The sequence below is a fragment of the Panthera tigris genome, chromosome B4 (assembly GCF_018350195.1).
Source record: "Panthera tigris isolate Pti1 chromosome B4, P.tigris_Pti1_mat1.1, whole genome shotgun sequence".
NCBI lineage: Eukaryota > Metazoa > Chordata > Mammalia > Carnivora > Felidae > Panthera > Panthera tigris.
This window is the reverse complement of record NC_056666.1, coordinates 19274301-19299196: the sequence shown is the minus strand read 5'-3', so window position 1 is coordinate 19299196 and position 24896 is coordinate 19274301. Positions and strand designations below refer to the sequence as shown.

General features: G+C 39.3%; 1 protein-coding gene across 1 annotated transcript in view; it reads left to right on the top strand.

Moving 5' to 3' along the window:
* Positions 1-11896: 11896 nt before the first annotated feature.
* The window catches only part of LOC102971982 (nebulette), a 110560-nt gene continuing 97560 nt past the window's right edge, over positions 11897-24896 (top strand). Inside the window, 4 exon segments of the mRNA XM_042991190.1 lie at positions 11897-12119; positions 12211-12282; positions 18990-19094; positions 20746-20856. Of these exon segments, the coding sequence (XP_042847124.1) occupies positions 12042-12119; positions 12211-12282; positions 18990-19094; positions 20746-20856 (366 nt within the window). The 5' untranslated portion in view covers positions 11897-12041.

The following is a 24896-nucleotide window of genomic DNA, read 5'->3' as shown; positions in this document are numbered from 1 at the left end:
CGTGTATATATATATATGTATATATAGATATACACATATATATATACACGTATATGTATATACACATATATATATACACACACATATATATATACACATATATATATACACACACCATATGTTCTTTATCCACTCATCTGTCAATAGACACTTAGGCAGTTTCCATATCTTGACCATTGCAATTAATGCTGCGATGAACATGAGGGTGCAGATATCTTTCTGAGTTGGTGTTTTGTTTTGTTTTTTCAGATAAGTACCCAGAAGTGGAACTGCTGGGTCATATGGTGTTTCTATCTTTATTTTTTTGAGGAAACTCCATACTGTTTAAACAGTTATGCATTGAATTGCATTAAAGGAAAACTTGTCAAATCTTTTTGGGTATCAAGGCAGTTATGTAGAAAGGGGAGACTCTATTTAAATACAGTAAAATCTGCCTCTTACATTACTTTTCATCCCATTTCCTTCGTTTGTGTGTACAGTATCTGATAATGCATTTGAATTATCTTTAAGAGTAACACAAACACAGACTTTATGATCTTAGTATATGGCCATCAGTAGAGAAAAACGGCTGGTCTGATAAATTTGAAATGTTATTTCTTAGCACGATTTCATCAGCATACAGATATGGGACAGAATAGCACTGGGCCATAACTGTGTATCTTGAAATGCCTGTTTTAAAGTTTGGAAGATTAGTCTCTCAGGTCTACCGGCAACCTTTGGTCCACTCACTGTGAGATGCAGGCTTTTCATTGTTGTTACTCGCAGTGCTTCGTGTTTCTGGCTCATGTCAGCTCATCTGAGTCAGTTGTGTTCCTTCCGTGTCCGTCCTTCCTTCCTTCCTTCCTTCCTTCCTTCCTTCCTTCCTTCCTTCCTTCCTCCCCCTGGGAGAGATGGTTGTTAAATATTTTTCCAGCTTACTACTGCTTATAAATGTATCATTATTGAATAACAATCAGGAAAGCTTCTCCAATTAGGTTCTTGCCGGGTCAAGAGTGCTCCTAACGCTTTCATTATTATGTGCTTTACCATTGCTTCCGACTCCTGGGAAGTCTCGTTTTTGCCACAGGAACCCAGTTGTCCCCACACCACAAGCACTCTTCCTGTCACCCATGACACTGTCATCAATGACAATTACTTTGAAGTTGGAAATTGGAAAAGAGGATAGAAAATAATAATAATATCACTCGCAGAAAGAAATAAGTCATTGAATGTTCTCCCATTCCCTGTTTCCACAGATTTTACACAGATTGAAGCGATACGGACCTGGGTTGATATCTCTTAGTGTGAGAACTTGAGCAAATTATCTCTCCGGGTCCCAGTGGCTCATCTGTGAAATGGATGGTGTGAGAATTAAGTGGGACTTTATAGGTGAAGCCCACAGTCACGGTGCTTGGCATCCTGTGACACACACAGTGCTTTTGTGCCCTCTCCTAGTACCCAGCAGGCGGAGTTCCTAAGAGTTCTTGACTTCTAAGAGTTCTTGACTGAGGGATGACACAAGTAAAATTTAAGTCCTTGGATATCACTTTATGTAACAGCATTTTTGATTCAAAGCACTTCATTGCATTTGGATATTATCGAAGATCCTAGCAGTTACAAAATATCCATTTTGCTGGTTCCATGGGTCCTTTGTAGAACAGAGGTGAGAGATACTGTGTTTCCTCTCGCTGCTCAAGGGCTTTTCTGTTGAGAATTTGAAAATTTAAAGTTTTTAATAGAAAAAAATCTCATTTCAGTGAGACACTTCGGTTCTTTAAATGATCCATCAGGCCTCTTTAGCAAAGGATCATTGTAACATTGCTTTATAACAATGGCTTAGGTAACTAAGCCAAGCTGGTAAACAGTTGCTGGTATATTTTAAATTAGGTTCTAGGAGTTAAAAATGGGAGGACCAGTGGAAGATATTTCACTATCTGGACTTTTTTTTTTTTTTTTTTTTTTTTTGTATTTAAGTAGAGAAAGAAAGAGTCAATATCTATTATTCACTCATATAATTATCTATTTATTAGAGAGATAATTAAAGAGTGACTATTTATCCTGAAAACTGCTGGGACCTTAAATATGTCATTCTCATTAATGAAACAAGATAGCATTTTGAAAATACACCTTCGGTGAAGTTAATTAAAACATCATTTAAAGAGTTAATTCATTATTTAGAAGAACCGTTGAAACCTTTAATACAATACATCCCCATACAGGGGACTCTGACTTAAGTAGGTCTGGAAACGAAATTAGATTGCAGTTTTTATTGCTTATTAGGATTCTGAAACCCTCCTCTTAAGAAGTTTAATGTTAAATGTATTTTTTTTTCACATTTAAGGTATATACAATTAAAATGAAAAACATAGCGAATGGTTTACAATTTTTATAACATTATTGTACAGCTGTAATGTGCAATGGTAGGTCACTCTCCAGTACAGCTCATCTGAATTGGGATGAACTGCAAATATGAGATGAAAATACACTGGATTTCAAAGACTTCGTATAAAAAAATGTAAAATACCCCAGTACTTTTTATGTTGATTACATGCTGAAATGAATATAATCCGGATATATTGAGCGAAATCACATACATCATTAAAAGTAACTTATGTTTCTTTTTTAATGTGGCAACCAAAATACTTAAAATTGCATATGGAGCTCACATTATAGGTCTCCTAGACGGAGCCGCTCCAGCGAATAATTTCTGATATAGTTAAAACATCATAGATAGACATTGCCCAAAGGATGCCACTTTAGGGGCAAATCAAAAGTATGCCAAGCGTATTGGGGTTCGGAAGGAAAATTTCCCACACACGATTTGAGGGAAAAAAAAGGATGGAGAAAATCATCTACAGATATAGTGTACAAAATAGGATAGAAAATTGGGGCTCCTGGGTGACTCAGTTGGTTAAACATCCGACTTTGGCTCAGGTCGTGATCTCGCGCGATTCGTGAGTTTGAGTCCCACGTCTGGCTCTGTGCTGACAGCTCAGAGCCTGGAGCCTGCTTTGGATTCTGTGTCCCCCTCTCTCTCTGTCCTTCCCCCATTCGTGCTCTGTCTCTCTCTCTCAAAAATAAATAAACATTAAAAAAAATAGGATAGAAAATTGATATCTGTAAATTATTTGCACATTGATAAAAATTCGTTAAAACATGCTGCTTTGTTGAAAATGTAGGTTTTATAAGCCCAACGCATTTTTCGTAGTCTAAGAAAATTCATATTTTTAACTGAACATACCAGTGAATATTGACGGTCATATGTACATTCAGTACTTGGAATAACCTCGGGACACAATGCTTACTACGGAGCAAGGCACAAAGTAGATATTCAAATATTTGATGAAGGAATATATGATTGAAATAGGAGAGATGGGTAGGGATTTTTATTGGTTTTGTTCATTGATTATTTGAAGAGATTAAAATAGTGCCTGGCCTGCAGAATGCACACAAAGTTATGTGTGAAGTAAATGAATGAAGACACACACACACATACACACACACACACACATATTAAATAATAAGAGAAAGTATAAGAAATCACCCCAAATAATGTTAAACTAGTTCTCGCTCTTCAAAGGGTACCAATTGTTTCCAAACATCACTATATAGCTGTTTTAATTATACATTTACTTTAATTATGATTCTACTTTGATATTATGTTGTATTTTGCATTATACATGAAGAAACTCCGTGGAAACAGTTGGAATAAGATGCAGGAATTAATGCTTCACAAGTTCTGAACTTGTGAGAATCACTTGTGTTGTTTTCCCTGGCTTAGAACTCGGATGAAATCACGATTTCAGGATAAAACAAAGCCTTAGTGAATGTAGGTACAGTAATTGGATACTTAAGGTTTAAGTAGAAACATTGATATGACTTATTTAGGAAAAAGGAAGAAAAAGAGGTGCATTCCAATAATAAACTTGAAATTGTGGAGATGTGAAAATATGGAGCGCCTGGGTGGCTGAGTCAGTTAAACGTCTGACTCTTGATTTTGTCTCAGGCCATGATCTCACGGTTCGTGAGACTGAGTCCCATGTCAGGCTCTGTGCTGAGCAGGGAGACTGCTTGGGTTGTCTCTCACCCTCCCTCTCTCTCTGCCCCTCCCCTCCTCATGGTCTCTCTCTCTCTCAAAATAAATAAATAAACATTAAAAAAAGAAATGTGGAAGTATGAAATTTGTATTATAAACACCTTTGACATAAATTCCATTTAATTGGGGGTGTATATAACACAAATATATTTCCCTTAATATTTTTCTTTGTTAAACTAGTAAACCTGGGAGAGATTTCTTCACTATGAATTTTCGTAAATTCTAGATACACAGAGTATTTCAATTGACTCACGGTAAAATGAAGGGGTAGAAATTAAATTTGAGGCATATGAAGGGACTAGAGTGGGTGTGGAGGTGCTGTTTCTGCTGTTAATTGACCAGGAACTGTGTTCTTTGTAAAGGGTTCATGCTTCAAACTGGTTTAAGCTTCTTGTGTTAAGATAAGTGATTTCCGCCCACGTACTCTTGTCAGTCTCTCCCCTGAGGTGTCCTGTTCTGCTACCCTCAGCTCTTCCCACTGTATTCTCCAGTGACGTTGAACTTTTGGTTCCTTCAACTCTTGTCTCTGGGTCTTTGCAAATGCTGTTTGGATACATTCCCTAAACCCCATCACTTTGCCTAATTCTGGCTTAAATATCCTCCCTAAGGAGGGATCTGTCCGTTCCTTGGTTTCTACTAAATCTCCTTGTTATGATCTCATGTAACTCCCCTTTTAGGAACATTATTCCACTATCTCCAAAAGGGCCAAATTGTCTAGTTTTGCGTGTGTTTATGTAAATTATTGTTCTGTTGGCTGTTTTTTAATCTACAACCCCAAAGCCTTCCCCTTTATTCCTAGGATTTAAGGATTTCCTTATTATTTCCACATTGTAATGCATGATTTCCCCCCTGAAAACATGACAAAAACAGCTTTTCTCCATAAACGACTAGGAAATCATTTACTTTACTGTGTTTTCATAAATCGTGTTCCTGCTTCGGACATGTTATAAATTAATTGGTAGAACATCTATCTCCGAAGAGTTAAAGAATTGCCAACAGTGATCCAACCCCACACTCTCTCTCTGGCTCTTGATATGGTGTTGACAGCCAAGCAAAGAGCTTCTTCAATAAATCCACTCTCATATTCAAGTTTTTCCAGATGTGAGAAATAATTAAGACTTTGCATTTATTGAAGCCTTGTATGCTTTTCAAGAGGGAACTAGCAGCTGTGGTGAATTAACTCTACTCTAGTGCATATGCATGGTGTGTGTGTGTGTGTGTGTGTGTGTGTGTGTGGTGTGTGAATGTACATATATACAAGTACACATGTGGCATTTGCCAATAGTCGAGCGAGATCAGACCTCAAAACAAAACAAGACAAAAAGCTAATTTCAATAAACACCCAAAATTGTTACAGCTATATTTCACAATTGAGAGGAGGGCTTTAGCCAATCAGCAGTATACCTTCTCCCTTTCTAGTTTTGCAAATGTTAAAAGAAAGCGACGAGGATGATTAAATCATTTGCATCTGTTAAAGGATATATTTTTTTTAAATGGCGAAATCATGATTCTCACGAAAGGTAAGATGAACACATTTAAGAGATTTTAACTCATTGATTAATGAGGGCACCAGTAAGAGGTTAAGACTGGGTCAAAGGTACATTTGAAGAATGCACAAATATGAGTAATACGGGGATGCTGAAATGAATTTACAAATAAATGCAAAAAGGCCCTATTGACAAGGCGATAATCAATTGCTTTTCCCCAGGACACAATTAATTTGCATTTGCATGGATAAAGCATCATTAGCATTGTTATCGGTTTTTAACATTTTATGCTGCTGTAAAGCAGCTCAAAGACAGAGAAAGGCCAAATTAGCCAGAAGGTAACACTAGATAACACAGGAGGTAATTTGTGTGAGTGTGTGCCACTTCCCAAGTCTTTCACAATTTTTCCTGACACAGCTCACACCAAATTCTAGGAAAGAGATACTTTTGGGGACAGGCAAGGTATTTATGTGGGACTCTTTGGTTCTGGGCACAAGCCACACAGGGGCCACTCACGCCTCGAGCTTCTCTCAGCGGGAAGGCTTGTGCAAGTGAGCGCATGATTAGCTAACTTCACTGTGGTTCATACTGAACTAATGTCTCAAGGAAGCAGTGAATTAAACCAAAGTCCTTCAGTTCACGGGATGCTTGTGTTAAAGTCGACTCTGAATGAGAATAGCCCCGCCCCGTTCCCAGTCAATACATTTAAAGGAATAGATAACTTTTGATTTTTGGCATTCCAGCTACACCCAGCCCGGACATTGTGCAAAAATGGTTTGCAGCTTTCTGTTTTCCTCCTCCTCCAATACCAGTGTGGATACATAGGTCTCATTTGTGAGTAGCCTCTCTGTTTGTGAAAGCAGGAATATGAATCCAAAAAAGCCGACTCTATTAAATCTTATTTTAATGGCGTAATTAGTAATGGTGACCATTATTCAGGTTGCTTTGTGTTCTTTTGATTTCTAATTAACAAACAGTAATGAAATGGCCATTAAAAAGGAGAAGATGGTCTTAATGAATGTAAATTGTAAAAATAGAGTGGGCTAATATTAAACAGAGCTCTTCTCTTTTTGTAAAGAAGACAAATTGCCCAAGAGAGTTTACATTTCTTTAAAAATTTTTTTTAAATGTTTTTATTTACTTTTGAGAGAGACAGAGAGAGACAGAACGAGTGGGGGAGGGGCAGAGAGAGAGGGAGGCACAGAATCTGAAGGAAGCTCCAGGCTCTGAACTGTCAGCACAGACTCGACTTGGGACTTGAACTCTTGAGCTGTGAGATCATGACCTGAGCTGAAGTCGGACGCTTACCTGACTGAGCCACCTTGGTGCCCAGAGAGTTTACGTTTCTTGTGTGAAGAGACGATTTCAGACCCTCATCTTTTAGTAAAGTTCTCTTCTGGACAGATGCCAAACAATGAGGAAATATGCGAGGCAAATGCGAAGTGACCAGGGATTCCGCTGAGAAGCAAGAACCTTCTGGGGGGATAGTCATAAAAACAAAACAAAACGAAACAAAACAGAAAACCCAGGCAACCGAAAATGAGTATCTAAATGGACTGCGAACACAGGCGGACAAGTCAGATGAACCAATTCCTCTCTGACCTAACCAATCAGGGAGAATATTTTGTAATAAGACATGTTGAATTAATTCTTTTTTTTTTTTTTTTTTTTTTTTTTTTTTTTAATTTTTTTTTTCAACGTTTTTTATTTATTTTTGGGACAGAGAGAGACAGAGCATGAACGGGGGAGAGGCAGAGAGAGAGGGAGACGCAGAATCGGAAACAGGCTCCAGGCTCCGAGCCATCAGCCCAGAGCCTGACGCGGGGCTCGAACTCACGGACCGCGAGATCGTGACCTGGCTGAAGTCGGACGCTTAACCGACTGCGCCACCCAGGCGCCCCTGAATTAATTCTTAAAGTGGAAAAATTCAGTTGATCTCTGTAAGTTTTCCTCCACTCAGAACTGCACCTCCATTTTAATTATTACGGATTTTCATTTGCAAGCCCCACTCATCACCGTGTTGGCGAAAAGCACGTGTCCTATCACTATAGAGAAAAGAGGAAAAAGTGAACTAAGTATGAAACGTTTGTCACATTCTGGGAGATCCTTACTGCATGTGACCAGGATACCGATAGCAGTCAAAGCACTGCATGGCCGGTGATGAAACACAAGAGTCTCCTTGGTCAGGGGCTCTGTCCCCAGAGACCTGAATCACCCCTGGGACTTGGAAGTTGCCATGGAAACACATTTGCTTGCACAAAAGCATCAAACTCTAAGCAGATTCAGGACTTCTGTATTGTACCATGCAAGTTAGCTCCTATCTTTAGACTGTGAGGAATGACGATGCCCCTCTGGCCTTTAAAAACATATCGATGTGATAGAGTCTTACCCTTTCAAATGAGAAGACCCTTTCGTACAGAGTGCTTTTCCTGCAGCTGTGTGCCTTTGTTGGATAGTTGACAAATCTTGTGTTTGTAAGGGGCTTTGCTATTTTTAAACTGCTTTGCTTTTGTTAACTTCTGGCAATTCGGTTTTTCGCGTTAACTATGGAGAATTAGGGTGGAGAGGGATTAAAAAATTTGCCTTAGAGGGTGTGGGAGAGGCAGACCTGGGGAAGGAGAGGGCCTTGCCAGAAACAGTGTGATCCCCACATTGCTCTCATTCTGTATCAGGGCATGGAGAGAGCACTAACGTAAAAGGTAGGCAACGTAAATGAAGTACACGATAAGTAAAAGGGATTAGCGGTTTTTCAGACACTCTCTTATTGGCGTGTCCCAAGGTGAAAACATATATTAAAACACAACATTTAACTTGGTTTAAAAAAAAGAAAAAGAGGACAATAGGGAATTTTGAAACATGATAGCTATCTATGAAGAACTTCCTTCTTATTCCCCAAGTCACATTTGGGAGCTATTGACAACAGAGCTTTGCTGTGATAAAGTGCAAGGCTTTATTTAAAAAAAAAAATATTAAAAAAATTTTTTTAATGTTTACTCTTAGAGAGAGAGAGAGAGAGAGGTGGGGAGAGACATGGAGCATGAGCAGGTTGGGGGGGTGGCGCAGAGAGACAGAGCAGCGCGTGATTGGGGAAGGGGCAGAGAGGGAGACACAGAATCTGAAGCAGGCTCCAGGCTCTGAGCTGTCAGCACAGAGCCCGACGCGGGGCTCGAACTCGTGAGCAGTGAGATCATGACCTGAGCCGAAGTTGGTTGCTTGACTTGTTGAGCCACCCAGGTGCTTAAAATGTTCTAAAGAAAACTACATGAATTTTATATTATAGTTACAGGTGAAAGGGGAAAAAAAGATACATGCAATCAACAGGAATAATGTATGTTGCATGCCAAAGAATCCATTGAGGAGGGAGGTCATCTAGCATGTTATAAATAATAGTTTTGTTTTTTTTTTTTATTTCCTGCCTTATCTTAGCACAGAGAATGCTTTACTCATCATTGCATCCCTAGCACCAAGCACAGTGCCTGGCATGGCAGCCCTTAGTTGAATGAAAGAACAAAGCTCCAGTGAGTTCTGGTCCCGGTGTTCCATTGAATACCTCTGTGAATGAGACAGATGATTAATTTCTCTTGATCTTCATTTTGTCCTCTGTAAAAGAGCGAACTTTTTGGGGTGCCTGGGTGGCTCAGTTGGTTGAGCATCCGACTTCGGCTCAGGTCATGATCTCAGTCTGTGAGTTCGAGCCCCATATCGAGCTCTGTGCTGATGGCTCAGAGCCTGGAGCCTGCTTCGGATTCTGTGTCTCCTTCTCTCTCTGCCCCTTCCCTGCTCATGCTCTGTCTCTCTCTGTCTCAAAAATAAATAAAAACATTAAGAAAAAAAAATAAAAAAAAAAAAGAGCGAGCTTTTAGTAACATTGATTTCTTCAGGATCCCTGTGGCTTTAAAATTCTGACTCTAAAATCTCAAATGGAAAATTTGTGTTTACATTGCATATGGTGTTTGGTTTTGCTTTCAAAACTTCTGTGCGTAATCTCAACAAATTATTTTCTTCCAGCACAGTGGAGAGTCAATAAGAACTTATTACACGATGGGAAATGAGAAAATAGCAGCCGCTGAAGTCCACTGAAGGTAATTTGCATGGGGAATGGATGTCACTGTGAACAACACAAGTCATCTTAAGTAGCTCTGGCAGGATGTTCTGCCTACACTTCTAGAAGTTTGTTAGCAAAGCTCATAGAAATGGCTCTTCCCCTTTTCCAAATAAAGATAATGTAATAGATCTTCTATGGAATATTAGAACAGTCTTTTGGCAGAAGACTTGAGAGAAACAGAGTTCACACATTCTGCTCCTTTACGGAACAAATCTAACACACAGAGAATTTCCTTGTCGAATTCTCTACACAGCCATGTTTAAAATAACAGAGTTGTTATTTTAAAAGTAAAGGTTTCCAAATTCATCGGTCCTGGGGGACTTCTTTTTGGCATTTTGCTAGTAAGCAGGATATGTGATGCCATTAACTTAGCCTGTATCAAAAATCATTTCAGGGTACGCCTGGTGGCTCAGTTAAGCGTCCGACTCTTGATTTCAGCTCGGGTCATGATCTCACAGTTTGTGAGTTCGATCCCTGCATCAGACTCTGTGCTGACCGCTTGGAGCCTGCTTGGGATTCTGTCTCCTTCTCTCTTGCCACCCCCCCACCCCACTTGCTTTCTGTTTCTTTCCCAAAAATAAATAAAAATAAAATAAAAAAAACCAATTTGTGAAAAGACAAACAACTATTCTAGAATACAACATTTTTGTTTTTTCAGAGTAGGATAATGTTTCCCTAAGTAATACTTCACAGAAGAATGTTAGTTTTCTGGAGCTTGGGCATCATTAAAAAATAAGTAGGTAGGTAAGTAGGTAGATTAGATTAGATTAGATTAGATTAGATTAGATTAGATTAGATGAATAGGATTTCATGTTTCAGAAATGCTGGATTAAGGAGAGCTAAATAGTGTTTTTCGTTGTGGGTCTTCTTGGCAGTTTCTGATTTGTCATTATGCCATGTGGATCTCCAAGTGATAGGGGTAGAAATTAGAATACAGGTTTTTCCAAGCACATTTGTGTAAGAAAACCCCTTTTTTCTCCAGAGTATTCTGTGGAACTTTAGCCTCGTGGAAGACAATTCGAGGAATAATCTATACATGATGACTGTTTAGGATATATTTCATGTCAGAATTTTTAGTTTAGGTAAAGCCAAAGCAATTTCTTGAAGAAAATTGAAAACTAGATATGATATCAAGAGAAAATAGCATTATACTTGGCTACTTAGAATAAAATATTTTGAGTAAAGTTGTATTTTATAATTGATTTCATTATACACCGGGAGATTTTTTTTTTTTTATGTCCAACACTGTTATGTTATGGTTTTGTGAAACTTAATTTACCCTAGAATTTGAATAATCAAAATGATAAATTATGAGTTGTATAGAGCCTTAGGATCGCCTAAATTGACAATAAAGAATTTTTTTGAGAAATATATTTTTAATTATATAATTGATGACACCACATTATAAATACCATTATAATTTATTTTTTCCAGACTTTTCCAAGAATGTAGTACACATTGCGGAATATATAAAAAGTGAATATTTTATAATATACAAACTGGTGAATTTGTAAAAATTGACACAATGGGCCGAATTGGAGGAGCACGATTATTATGTTTTTGAAACAATGATGTTTCTAGAATTCTTAAATGATATATCAACCCATGTTAACTGCGACTTCTCGTGTTTAATGATGTTTACAATTAAAATAATACAACAGCAATATAAGATTAACGGTCATAATTAACTCAGAATAGATTCTTTGAAGTGGTTCAAAGGGCTTTTCATAATAAATTACTAGCCTTTAATCAGCTAATTTAAAGCTAGTACTTTTTAGAATGTGAGAAGTATGTGTTTGTCTCATAAAAAAGTAACTTAGGTTAATGAAATGAGTTTGAATGATCCAGATTCACTATATATACCAAACGAGAGCTATGTCTGATATTCCAGTGAAAGCTTTATTTAGATGGAGTCGAGAAATCTTCGAGATAACAGGCTTTTGACTGTGCTATCTGGAGTGTTATAGCTGAGTCGTGTTCCCAGAAAAAGATCGTTAAGTCTCTTTCAAACTATTGTATGAATGCATTAAATTGGCGAAATAGAAATAAATGGTCTCTTTCGGATTCCTTTCCAAGTTCAAAGAATGTTGACTTTAAAAGGTCACGAAGCCGAATTTTGCCTGTTAAAGTGGTATTTCCACTTGAGAGGCTGGCCCTGGCCGGCCTCCACAATCCTGTTCTATCCACTCACATGCAGTTGTGATAAGGAGAGTGAAGTGTAAGCTAAGTTGGGACGAGGCCTGGGCAAGGACATTTCTGCCCGAACACCGGAGACTCCAAGGTCTCAAGGGTGCTGAAGTACAGAAAAAGGGGCTGTCCTAGTGAATGAGAAAAACAAAACAAAACAAAGCACCTCTAGATGTAAAAAGTAAAAATGGGGGTCCCTGTATTTGAGGATGTAAACGATGAAGCTGAAGAGGAAAAAACAGGGGAAGAAGAAAATGAAGACACGGTGAGTAGGAAGGCATCTGCCGAGGAAGGGTATTTGTTTCTCAAAGTTGATCGTTAGAAAAAATGTCTCCTTTCCTTGTTTTTCTGGACAGGTATTCTTTAAGCCTGTGATTGAAGACCTCAGCATGGAATTGGCCAGAAAATGCACCAAACTCATTAGTGACGTAAGTGGCTTAAGTAATTTTTGTCTTCCTTTGCACTGTGTGTATGGCACTATTATGTCACAGAATCATCGAGTTGGGGACGAACATTGAAATCCTCTGTTAAAACACAATTGTTTTTCAGATCATAGAAACTAAGTCCAGAAGTTTTCGCTGATTCCTTCAAGGTCACCTATTCAGAGAATTTCTGTAGGGAGCAGGTGTCCGTGTTCCTAATCCAGAATGCTGTCCCTTATGAATTTCGTTGTCACTCTGGCATGAAATCATAAAGCATTGGATTTCAGAGCACTTTCCTTGTGCGAACCCCAAAGCCTTCTTAGTTTGTACGGTGGTGTAATTTGTTTCGGGAGGATCTCTGTCTAAATGAATGGAGGTTTAGAAAACATTTGGGGGATTTTTTGAGGACTTTGAGAAATGCAATAGTTTTCTAAACTATTTCCAAACCAGGAAAACAAACCATATATATACTTGTATATACATAGTGTGCGTTTACAATTTTGGATTTATGGATTACCGAGCGGCATGTTAAGAACTCTGAACTAGATGATGATGGTATGAGTAAAAAAAGAAGCATTTTTCTTGTGACTCTTTTCATTAACTGAGATCAGCTTCTATTATATCTCCAGGGAATCTTAGGATTGTAGAATTATTTAACACACATGTAATTATGTATTGGTAAACCAGTAAATATGGAAGCTAGAATTCTAGAAGCCCAAGGAAAAAGGGTTGCCCACCAGGGAAGAGCATTTAGATCCTCATTAAAACGATTGTCAACTATTTGCCAGTACAGAGGTGAATAGGTGCCCGGGGCTGTAGAGAAGCGAGCCCAATACTGGCCATTTCCGTGGTAGTGAATGAGCAAAGTGATCAGAATATTTGCAAATGTTTGTTTTCGAAGGCGGTCAATCCAGGGAAGTGGGGTAGTGTGCCGGCAGGGTCTGGGCTGACTGGGCTCAGTTCCTCAAGGACACCATCTATTACGGTAAGATTAGGTCATGGTAACGCGTCTGAAATGTTTAGTGAACTGTCTCGAACATTGTATGCACTCAAGAGATGTTAGCTGTTATTAACTCCTGAGTCTGTAAATTTATGTCTGTATCCATTCTGTCCCATTTTAGATATAACTCTGACTCCCTGTGGTTGGTCAGAAAGAGCCAGAGGATGGTGGGAATCATACGACTTCCATATATTTGACGTGTAATGTAATTGGATTTTAAATGGAGTATTTCTTTGTGCTATTACTTAATAGTCCTAAGCTACCACGTGTGAAAGTTCCCCGTAAAACTGTAAGAATGATAAAACGATGACAACAACGAATCCATCAGCCTAGTTAAGATTTACTTGAGTGACAGGCACAGCGGCGTCTGACGTAGATTCCATCGTTTTTCTCACTTTCGAGGTGAAGAAACGAAGGCTCAGAGAGGTTCATGTCTTGCTGGGTCACACAGTTAAGCAGCGGGGACAAGGAGTAAACACAAAGCCCTTTGGGCCTTAGCTACTCTGCTGTGCTTTCTCTCACTGTGGATTTCCGTGCAAAGTTTATCTTAGTTTTACTCTTATTTATTACTCTAGTATTGCTGATAGTAATGCTACCATTGAAAACCCTAAGTTCCAGAACTCTGGAAACAGTACATCTTCCAGCATTGTTATGTTTTTTATTAAAACAGAATTGTGGATGAGCTAAATTATATAAACCGTTGGCACGGAGGTGGCAACTTCAGTTAGCAGGTGATTTTATTGGAGTTATTTTGGATGAGATAATTTCTCAGTGACTATTTATTTATTTTTGTTTTTAAAAATTTTTTTTAATGTTATTTATTTTTGAAGGAGAGAGAAGCAGAGCATGAGTGGGGCAGGAGCAGGGAGAGAGGGAGACACAGAATCCGAAGCAGGCTCCAGGCTCTGAGCTGTCAGCACAGAGCCCGACGTGGGGCTCGAACTCACAGACTGTGAGATCATGACCTGACTGAAGTTGGACGCTTAACCAACTAAGCCACCCGGGCGCCCCTATTTATTTATTTATTTATTTATTTATTTATTTATAATTTAATTTAATTTAATTTTATTTTATTTATCCCTATTTATTTTTTTAAAGTTCATTTATTTGAGAAAGACAGAGACAGTGCGAGTGGGGGAGGGGCATCCCAAGCGGCCTCCTCACTGTCAGCACAGAGCCCCACATAAGGCTCGAACTCACGAAACCACAAGATCATGACCTGAGCCAAAACCAAGAGTCAGACGCCTCACTGACTGAGCCACCCAGGTGCCCCATTTTTCAGTGACTTTTAAACCGACCTGATGGTGAGGGGCATGGCTTTCTATCATTTTGCAAAAGCCAAAGCCATGTTATTTCACTTCCATGCAGGAAAAATCAAACACGTGGCCGTAAGTTTTGTATATTATAGATCTGTGCGGCATAGCAGAATATCTTTATTACTTACATATTTAGATCATAGACTGTGGCCTAATTTATATCTGTGTACATGTTCACATTTTGTTTCAAAATAGAATTCTATGTGTGTTAAGATACTGGCTTAATTTTTGGAATTTATATATTTACCAAGGAATCATCTGAACAGTTACTTCTTTTTTTTTTTTTCTATTTATTTTTACTTTTGAGAGGTGGGAAGGGGCAGAGAGAGAGGGAGACACAGAATCCAAAGCAGGCTCCAGGCTCCAAGCTGTCAGCACAGAGCCCGGTGCGGGGCTCGAACTCACGAACTGCGAGATCAAAACCTGAGCTGAAGTCTGACGCTTAACTGACTGAGCCACCCGGGTGCTCCTACTTCTTTTGCTTCTAAAACAAAAATGAAAAGAGGAGTTCGGACAATCGTTTTTTAAAAACAAATTTTAATGTACACTTTCTGGACCAAGCAAAAGTTCTAGTTTTTAGAAGTTTGGTTAAAAAGTAAGGTATATTATGAAACAGCCACTTCATTCACTGTGTGAATAAAGTGTGAGGCCGTTTTTCAGTTTGGTTTTTGGTTCCACCTAGTTTCCGCCTTTCACTTGCCCTGCTCATATTGTACAGTTTCCCTCTATGGAACTCACTTCCCAATCTTAAAGACACCTGGTCCTCTGAGGCCACCTCTTTTATTTTTCTGTTAACTATGGAATGCTTTTTATTTCTCCAAGATATTCCCTCTCTCATTCTCTCTCTCTAGGCCTGTTAGTCAACTATCCAGTGAATTCTTTGACTACGTCAAACCTGTCAAACCTGGCTATTGAGCCATCAGAATCATTGATCTAGTGGCCTTTTGTGAGGTGGTCATAAAAAAATACTAGGTTAAAGGGGATGTTTTGGTACGTTTCTTGCAAATTAGGCAGCAAGAGTTTCTGCTGAGCGAGCGCAGCCACATCTGCACAAAGCCTGTGACTCAGTGTTTTGGTTCAAACCTTCCGAGGGTGTTCACTTGCATGGCAGCAGAAAGAACATTTTCCAGGCAACTGGGCATTGTTTGTTGTGGGTAAATCCTTCCAGCGCTGAAAACATTAGATTCCGTGGCAACCCCTCCAGAGAGAGCCCCGACTGTGTGAAGAGAGTCTGGGACAGCAGATTTGCTTATGAGTGTCCCCCACCCCCCCCACCTCACAGTGATGGGGCCACAGTTCTTTCTTCCAGGGTTTGCTGCATTTAGCCAATATGGTTCCATTTGAGAAAAGACTTTGTCTGTACTTTTGGTTGAGCGCCTTAACAAGGAAGTATCCTCGGACATTTCTACATTTGTCATCCACGTTCAGCCATTAGCTAACCTCATGCCAAGAGACTGGGCTAAGTGAACAGATTTAACTCTAACTGTAGTTGAGACATGGCAGGATTCCTGGGCATGGTCAGAGCAGAAGCTAAATACTTGGGGTATCTTATTGATTATTAAGTCATCAACTTTTCCCACCTTTCCCCCCCCCTCAATTAGAAAGGAACTTGGATGGGGGCGCCTGAGTGCTTCAGTCGGTTGAGCATCCGACTCTTGACTGTGGCTCAGGTCATGGTCCCAGGGCTGTGGGATTGAGCCCTGCATCAGGCTCATCACTGAACATGGAACCTGCTTGGCATTCTCTCTCTCTCCCTCTGCTTTTGCCCACTGCTCACTCTCTCTTTCTAAAATGAATTTAAAAAACCGGAAAGTAACTTGCACAGGATCTCGGTTATGAGTGCAAGATGGCCACGAGTAATAGGCAAACCCTAGCACAGAGGCTTAACAAATAGGTGAGGTTTTTTATTTTCACATAATGACACCTGGAGGTAAGGGTCCAGTCTTGGTACAGTGGATGTTGTCAGTCTCTCAGGTTCCTTTCCCTCTGCTTTGTCATCATTAGTTTGATGACCTTCTGATGACACCACTGCTGTTGCATCCCTGTGACGGGGGAAGGAAGAAGGTAGACGAGCAAAATGTCAAGGGATTGTGCCAGGAGGTCTCTCCCCTTTATTCCAGAGACACCAGGGACACTGCTGGGAAGACTTCTACAAATGTCCCCTGGCCAGAGCTGGGCAGCAGGGGAGGCCGCTCACTTGCCAAGGGGAGGGAGCAAAACATGGCTGGTTTAGAGCAATTCGTCCTCTGACACTCAGACAGGGGCCTGGCTACTCTCATAAATACATTTGAGTTCTGTTATTGGAAAAGAAAGGGGTCGCATAGGCAATCTAGCCAATAAATGGGGCCATGGCCATATTAGGAAGTAGCTGTCGACTCAGTGTTTTATTTCCCCTAGGATTTTGTGTCCCTTATAGGTGTAGTTCCCTTTCTTCTAGCTTTTTCTACGATCCCGGTATAGGAAGGCTAACAATACGTGACATTCTTTAGATAAAACTTTAAGTCATTTGCTTCTTGTCACTCATGTTGTAAAATTCACTACAAGTACAATATGAGTGTCCATAAGCAAATCATACGTGTCCGTGTGTGTGTGTGTGTGTGTGTGTGTGTGTGTATCTTTTCAATAAAGACCAAAGAAAGGAACGGGGATCCCACTTAAGACTGAACCATTTGCCTGCACAGCGAAGGAAGGAAGCACTTCACCCTTATCCTGTGCGCTTGTCCTGAACATTCTGCTCAGGTCAGAGCTTATCGGGAGGCCCGTAGCCATAGTGCATACCACTGCAGTGAAGAATGTGGTGGCAAAAGATAAAAATAATGAGCCAAACTTAAGCCTAATGATAGGTTCTTTTCTCTCACACTTAATTATATAAAGGGGCTACTTTTTTTTTTTTTCTCCTTATGATCAAAATAGCCTACTATTTATCATACTGCCATTAACGGTTTAATTACTGGTGGCTGAGGAGGGTGATTTGCAGAGACCTAAAATTATGGCTAATCTCTGAGAAGAAAAAAGGTAATTTAGTGCTCAGATAAGATAAATATGTTCCAATGTTGATTTCAGGAACAAAGCAAATGTTTAACGCGGTGGGCGTCTGATACCTGAGTCGCAGCCGTGAGACACGGTATTTTGAAATAACTTTACTTAGTACGTTCATATCTGGTCGTACCCCAGGTCAAATTACGTCCCTCACATCAGGTTGACACGTGGTAATATCTCTAGGCAATGCTAATGTGCAAGAGCAGTGTTAGTCGTGTCCTTGAGGAACCAGGTAGGTATTCAACTGAACTTCACTTTTAGGTTCTAATTAGGGAGACCATGTAATGTATGATCCGAACTGGGACGTGTTTTTCAGCCAAAGCGTTTACAGTGTTGGGTAGCCAAACATGACTTTATTACAGGGTGATGCAACCTGTAGCAAATTACCTTCATCCTCTCAACTAGTCATAAATTTTGCCTCGCCAGTTTTCAGATCGGGTGGCAACTGGTGTGGCAGGGCGGACAGGGCCTTGTCCACAGATCCTGACTTCTTTTCAGCTCATGTGTTCCTGCAGGGTCTACCCGCAGAGTGACAATTCTGGCCCCTTCTTAAGGGGAAAGGACTGACTCATTTTACTGCGGGGGGTGGGGGGGTGAGAGAACAGATGCGCGTGCTCAGCTCAGCCTCTCTGGCCTTTGTCTCAGGCACCTGCCTGCCCGTGGCATTCTGGAGTGGTCTCCTCCACCAGGTGGCAAGCTTTCAGGGCACCGTCTGCTCCTGTCGGGGGAGGGGAGGCAGCTGGGGAGGCCTGTGGGTGCTCATAAATTCGGTAAGTTTGATTTGAGCAGAATTAATCAGTAAAGGAAGCTCATCGTGGCCACAGTTTGAGCCCCTTCCTCTAATCCAGCACGGAATGATGCTAACGGGAACCTCCACTTCTTTGGTTTCTGCTGCTCCTTGTTAATTGGTTACATCCCTCCCGATGGCTACTTGTTCTAAGCCTAGAGGTAGGCAGCTAAGTTTCTGTTTGATGTAGGCTTAACTGTGTTGTCAGGGGCTTGAAAGTAACGATAAACTAGGACACCTGTCGAATGAAAGAGGAGTGTGTGGTAATAGGCTGAGCAAGCCGGGCAGACAGGACCCACGGTCAACGGGAGTCCACCAATGTGACCCTTGATGATAACGGGATGCTTACTTACTTAAGCAACAGTCTTTCTGTCCTGTGTCTCATCACCCTTGCAGGTCTGTGTTAGATACCTGTGTATGTGACTTGGCTGGTGTCGAGCATTATTCCTCATTTGAGTATTTCCTTCAGAAAACGGGCTTTCTCAAGTAATTCTCATTCTCCTGTTCAAAAAAGGACCATTCAAATGGTTTTTCCTCTTTCTTGTCTTATGTCAGTTATTCTCTCTTTTAGATTCATTATAAAGAAGAATATAAAAAGTCTAAGGACAAGTGTACGTTTGTGCCTGACACGCCCATGCTAAACCATGTAAAAAATATTGGTGCTTTTATTTCCGAGGTAAGGCACCCAAACTTTCAGAATGGCTTGCATTTTCATTTTCTGTTTGTGTAGATAAAAGTCTATGCGTTAAAATTAGAGAATAATAGTTTTGAGAGCACCACTGAATGTTGGCAATATCTATATAATCATGTCATTCTACACACAATGTCAATTAACTCTAAGGTTGACATATTTTATTATATATGTCTCTATTTTGAGTCCAGCTCTTTCATATGTATGTAGGATTACTCTTGAAAAGAAAGATTTTATTCAATAGGTAGAAAGTCCTGGAAAAATTGTTTTAGAAGTTCCATTATTTTATTTCCGGAGAGGTGTATTAGATATAAATTGTTGAATATCATTTTGAAAATCAGTAAAATTTACCAGCTGATTCTATACAATGTAGTGTCTTTGGTAAGTAATTTTAAATCAATTTCAACCATTTTTGAGTAGGATCAGTTCAACAGAGACACTTACGAAATCACAGAGTGAGAAATGCACTCCATTCATTTTCCAGCTGAAAAATCATATAGTCTCTTTCTGAGAGCATTTCAAGCTACAGTTTATTCTGCATTATAAAGCACACTATTAACAATGATATCTGTGAGAAGGCATTTCTGTAGTCTGTGACTAGATCACTTAGAAAAGATAAATGTGAAACGAGGATGAGTGAAATCGTATTGTAATTGACTGACCCCTAGTGTTTCGTCAGCTATGTTGGAAAAAGATCAACATGATGTTCTTGGGATTATTTTCCCTCACGTGAAAACATTTTGGGAACTGGCAAATTTTCTTTTATTAAACACCCAACTCCAAAGAGTCATGAGAACACGAGGTTTACACCTTGTCTACGCTTGATAAACCCACGCTCAAATCTAGCCCCGAGTGGGAGCTATAGAGTGTGGAGAAACGTGGTTTTGTTTGTTTGCGTTAGCTGTTATTTCTCTGGTGCAGAGACTCTCTTGATGTCTTTAATTCCTGATGGATTCTTTTTCCTGAAGGAGTTAACTGCAGAGCAAGGAAAAAAGGAAAAAAAAAAAAAAAAAAAAAAAGGAAGTGGACAATCTGTTGTGTTACTTTGAACCTAATCTTCCTGAGGGAGACGGTGAATGAAATGAGTCTTTCTTTTTATGAGTAATGAATGTTTGGGATCACATTCATTAGTCGTGTGCAGATTGGAGGTGGGAAGGCACAGAAACAGCACCCTCACCGCACCCCCCACCCCAATCCCTGCTGCAGTCGTGGTAGAAGGAGGTTAAAAACATTTGAATAAAGGAACACTGTGCATTCGGGTTCTAGACAGTACACTCTAACAACTTGTGTTTTCTGGAATAGCTCACTTGTCTCATTTTTCTCATGTTTTTCTTTGCTGATCAAACATTTGAAACTCTCAATATATACAAACAGATTTACTTTTAGAAATGTGCACGGGTTTAAATAGAAAAATAGTCATTATTTCCTTGAGCGTCTCATTTAAAGCTTTGTCCGCGATACATTGGATTTCTCTCTCTTCGGAATATGTTCTTCAGCCTAGTATCTAAGGTTCAAATGGTCTTCGGGTTTTTAAATTAATTCTGTTCCTGAAGAAAGTTGCCTTTTATTCTCTTTCAATATTCACAGTGAAAAAAAAAGTAATACTTATTTTTTTTCCCTTTTTCCCCCTCTGTAGGCAAAATACAAAGGCGCCATTAAGAAGAATCTTTCCAATTCTCTGTATAGGCAGATGCCAGCCACAATTGATAGTGTCTTTGCAAGAGAAGTTACCCAGCTTCAGAGTGAGGTGTGGTTTTCCTAAATTGTTATATATATATATATATATATATATATATATATATATATATATTTGTATATATTATATATTATATTTATTATGTTTATAATTATATATTATTGATTATATATAATCATATATATTAATCATAGACATATATGAGTTTAACTTAATATAATTAGTATCTTAAAATATATTAATATTTAAAATATTTAAAATGTATACTTAAATATATTTAGCAAAAAGGTTGTTTATCTTGGGTCTCACATACTGAATGAAACTTAGAAGCTGCTCATTGATGTGCTATCACTAGTCACTGGTGGAGTTACAGAACATGAAAAGGACAGGCAAATCTGTCATCACCCGATGCTGTTTCCCCTAATCCCAGTCACAACTCTTAATAGAGAAAAGTGTGATCTAATTAGGACAGCTTACTTAGGTTGACATCTTACAGCAAATATTAAAGGGTTAATGGTTGAATTCAGAACCCACAGGCCTGTGCTTCCTCCGTTAGGCAAGTGGCTCCTAAATTTCCTTGTCCGTGGATTATGGTTTCCCCGTAGAGTACCTCAGCTGGAAGTAGCCATTTCAGTGGTTGCGCGGTGCAGGGGAAATTAAGGACTGTCATCCTATAAGCCCCTTTTGAATCCAGAAGAGTAATTTCCCCCTTTTGTACATCGAGACATAAGGAATATGTAATGCATTTCATTTGTTGTATTTCTTAAAATAGAACTTCAAAATAGAGTATTCCACCTCTCTCTCACCCACTTACTGTTTCGTTTTCTTCATCGCACGGTTTGTTTGTTTTTTTTAATGTTTTAACTTCATTAATCTGTTACTGGTTCCCTAAGTGACATGAGAGCGGGGACCTCACATGTCTTGTTCTCTGTTCGACCCCCGACCTTAGAATATTCCTTGGCAGACAGGGGGATATTCAGTAAATACTTGTAAAATGGATTTTGTTGAACTTGTTGATTCCTTTGGTAAGGAAATGTTTCCTTTTACATGGTTCATACGTAAACTTTATGCTACATTTTAGGTTAAAAATAATAGCGAACACATAGATGTGCTTCCTGTGTGTCCGGGGCCGTTCTCTGCATATATTTGCATCACATAATCCCCATAACTATACTCTGTGAGATAGTCTCACTTCGGAGATGTGGAACCTGAAACAGAGGAGCTAAGGAACTTACCTGAGCTCACACAGCCAATAAATGGCAAAGCCAGCACATGAATGTGGATCCAGGGTCTGGGTTGTTAACCACACACTGTTATCACCTCTTTTTACCACTGTTTTTCGTATTCAAAAAGTTTACTTCTTCCTTCGGAATCTTTTTAAAGTAGAGGATAATTTAAAAATAGTCTGAAAATAAAGTGCTCTTGAAAACGGCTGAACATCGTTATCTTTTGCAGAACATTTCTAAGTACCTGATTATTACAAATTTAAATGTCTGCTGTGTACTCAGCTTAGCAGTTAGCGAACCTGAGCTGCACAACACGAGGCTAAAAATATATGATATCAGGGTTTGGCATGGCTGACCATGACTAATGTGCCCCCTTTTTTTCCTTGCCAACATCTGATCACATACCCACTTACTGATAATACAGACTACTCTGTAAAGCAAATCAGTACAACACTTGATATGGGAGAAACAACAGTTATACAAGAGAGGAAGAATATTCTTTTTCTAAAAAAATTATGTTTATTTTTGAGAGAGAAAGGCAGGGTGCAAGTGGGGAGGGGCAGAGAGAGGAAGACACAGAATCTGAAGCAGGCTCCAGGCTCTGAGCTGTCAGCACAGAGCCCAACGCGGGGCTCGGGCACATGAACCACGAGATCATGACCTGAGCCGAAGTCGGATGCTTAACCGACTGAGCGCCCCAGGAATATTCTATTCTTAGTTTTATACTTGGGAAGGTAACATTGTCAGATATTTACATCCTCACTGCTATGAAAATGTACAACTTTTCTCACCTTGTTATGGCAGAAACAGAGCTATAGTACATAAACACATGCAACATAGAGCTTAACGTGAAAGATAATCCATAGTGTATATTGTAGAATCTTTTTTTTCCCTCCAGAATAAGTTGTCACTTACATCGTTAACATGTGTTATATGCATAGCACATGTTATAGAGAGTGTGCACGCTGGGAAAGACATGTATGTGCCCCCAGCACTGCCCACTATTGTAATTAGTCACTGAACTTGTGAGGAAGAAAAAAACCTGGATTCTGGATAAAGCATCTATTTCAATGGAATAATGTAATATAATAACCTTTCAGTGTGATGTAATCACATTTCTTGAGATTTGTGTAAATCAGTTTTATTGTTGTTAACATTAAAGTTCTCAGAGCTTACCGGGTAATAAGACTGGCAAGAAAGTAAAACTATTTGACAGTGTCTGAAAAAATTAAACAACTAACCTTTTACTGTGTCCAGATAGTATCAGATTTGTGGTAGGCTAAATTAGAGTATTAGACAGATTCTGGAAGTTCATGGTGTTCTGGGTTCTATTGAAAAGTCTCCTTAAACTTAGGACACTGGATCAAAATATTATGTTAAAATCAATTTGTAGACATTGTCAGATGCTTTCATTCAAACTAGAATAAGGTGAGATTAGCTAGATTAATGCTCCTTATAGAAAACGACTAAGAGGAAGAAATATCTTTTAAAAAAAGAGAGAAAGATGTAGAGGGTTTTGGATGCCATTTTATTAGATATCCTCCCCACCCACCCCTTACAAATTTTATGAATGAAGACCACAGAGAAAGTTTCTGGAAATGCATGGACCATGCCATGGAATGGTGAGATCCTTCTCACCAGGGCTTTTTCACGCAGAGGCTCAATAATCTCTTATCACAGAAGTAATACAGGCTACTCAGGTGTCTGAACTCAGGAGATGTTTGACAGCCTACATTTTATCTGTAGTGGCTACAGGGTCCCGCCTCAGGAGCCTCTGAGGTGTCTATGCTATGGGGTTAGAAGTGCCATTTACCCAGACAGTAGTTCTAAAATCTACTGGAAGTTAGAAATGTATACAGATCTCATGCATATATGTGACATAAATATATACTATCTTATCAAATGTATAGGATAAACGTATACACTACTTTTATAAACATATTTATATATACGTGTATAAGACTGTTGCAAGGTGGGGCACCTGGGTGGCTCAGTCAGCTAAGCACCCAACTCTTGGTTTTGGCTCAGGTCACGATCTCACGGTTTGTGGGATCAAGCCCTGCATCGGACTCTTGGCTAACAGAGCAGAGCCTGCTTGGAAATCTCTCTCTCTCCCCCCCTGTCTCTCTGCCCCCTCCCTGTCTCTCTCTCTCTCTCTCTCTCTCAATAAATAAATAAATAAACATTAAAAAAAAAAGACTATTGCAAGTTGTCCTCCATTAGTTAGGTGTCCAGTACCAAAGTGACTTTAATTCTCAAGGTATGAAGAAAACAGTGTTAATTTAGGGACATGCCACACCATAATGACAAATCCTACGAAATCAAATTTATCGGAAAATTGATTGGCTTGACATAATTTTCCATTAGCTACTCTAAGTATGAAAATTAATATGATAAATTAAAGTTCGGCTGCCTCCAATTTGATGTAATCTTAATTCTAAACTGGTGCTTAGTGGCAGCTATAAATGAAATGACTTTTAATGCTGCAGGGAGAAAATTACACAGCCTTTTAAAGAAAGGGTTCTTTTTAAAATTGTGCTTGATGACTCGCCATTTCTATGATAACCCACTAAATGATCAGCTGCATTGGTTATGTTTATAAAGTCACAAGTAATACAAATTAAACCAGGCACCCAGAAAAAAGGAAATAGTACATGCTGTCTCCTTTTATTTAAGAAGAAGAAACAAATCTGATAAAAGTTTCTTCTTGGCTTAATAGACCTGGCCACCCATTAAACTCTTCCTCCTTTCCCCCAAAGTTATAATATAGAATGTAATGAAACTGACATAATGGTCTTTGTCGACTTAAATGGTGGTTCTTAATGGGTTTCCTGTTTAACATAACTAATTGGTGAAAATGTAAAG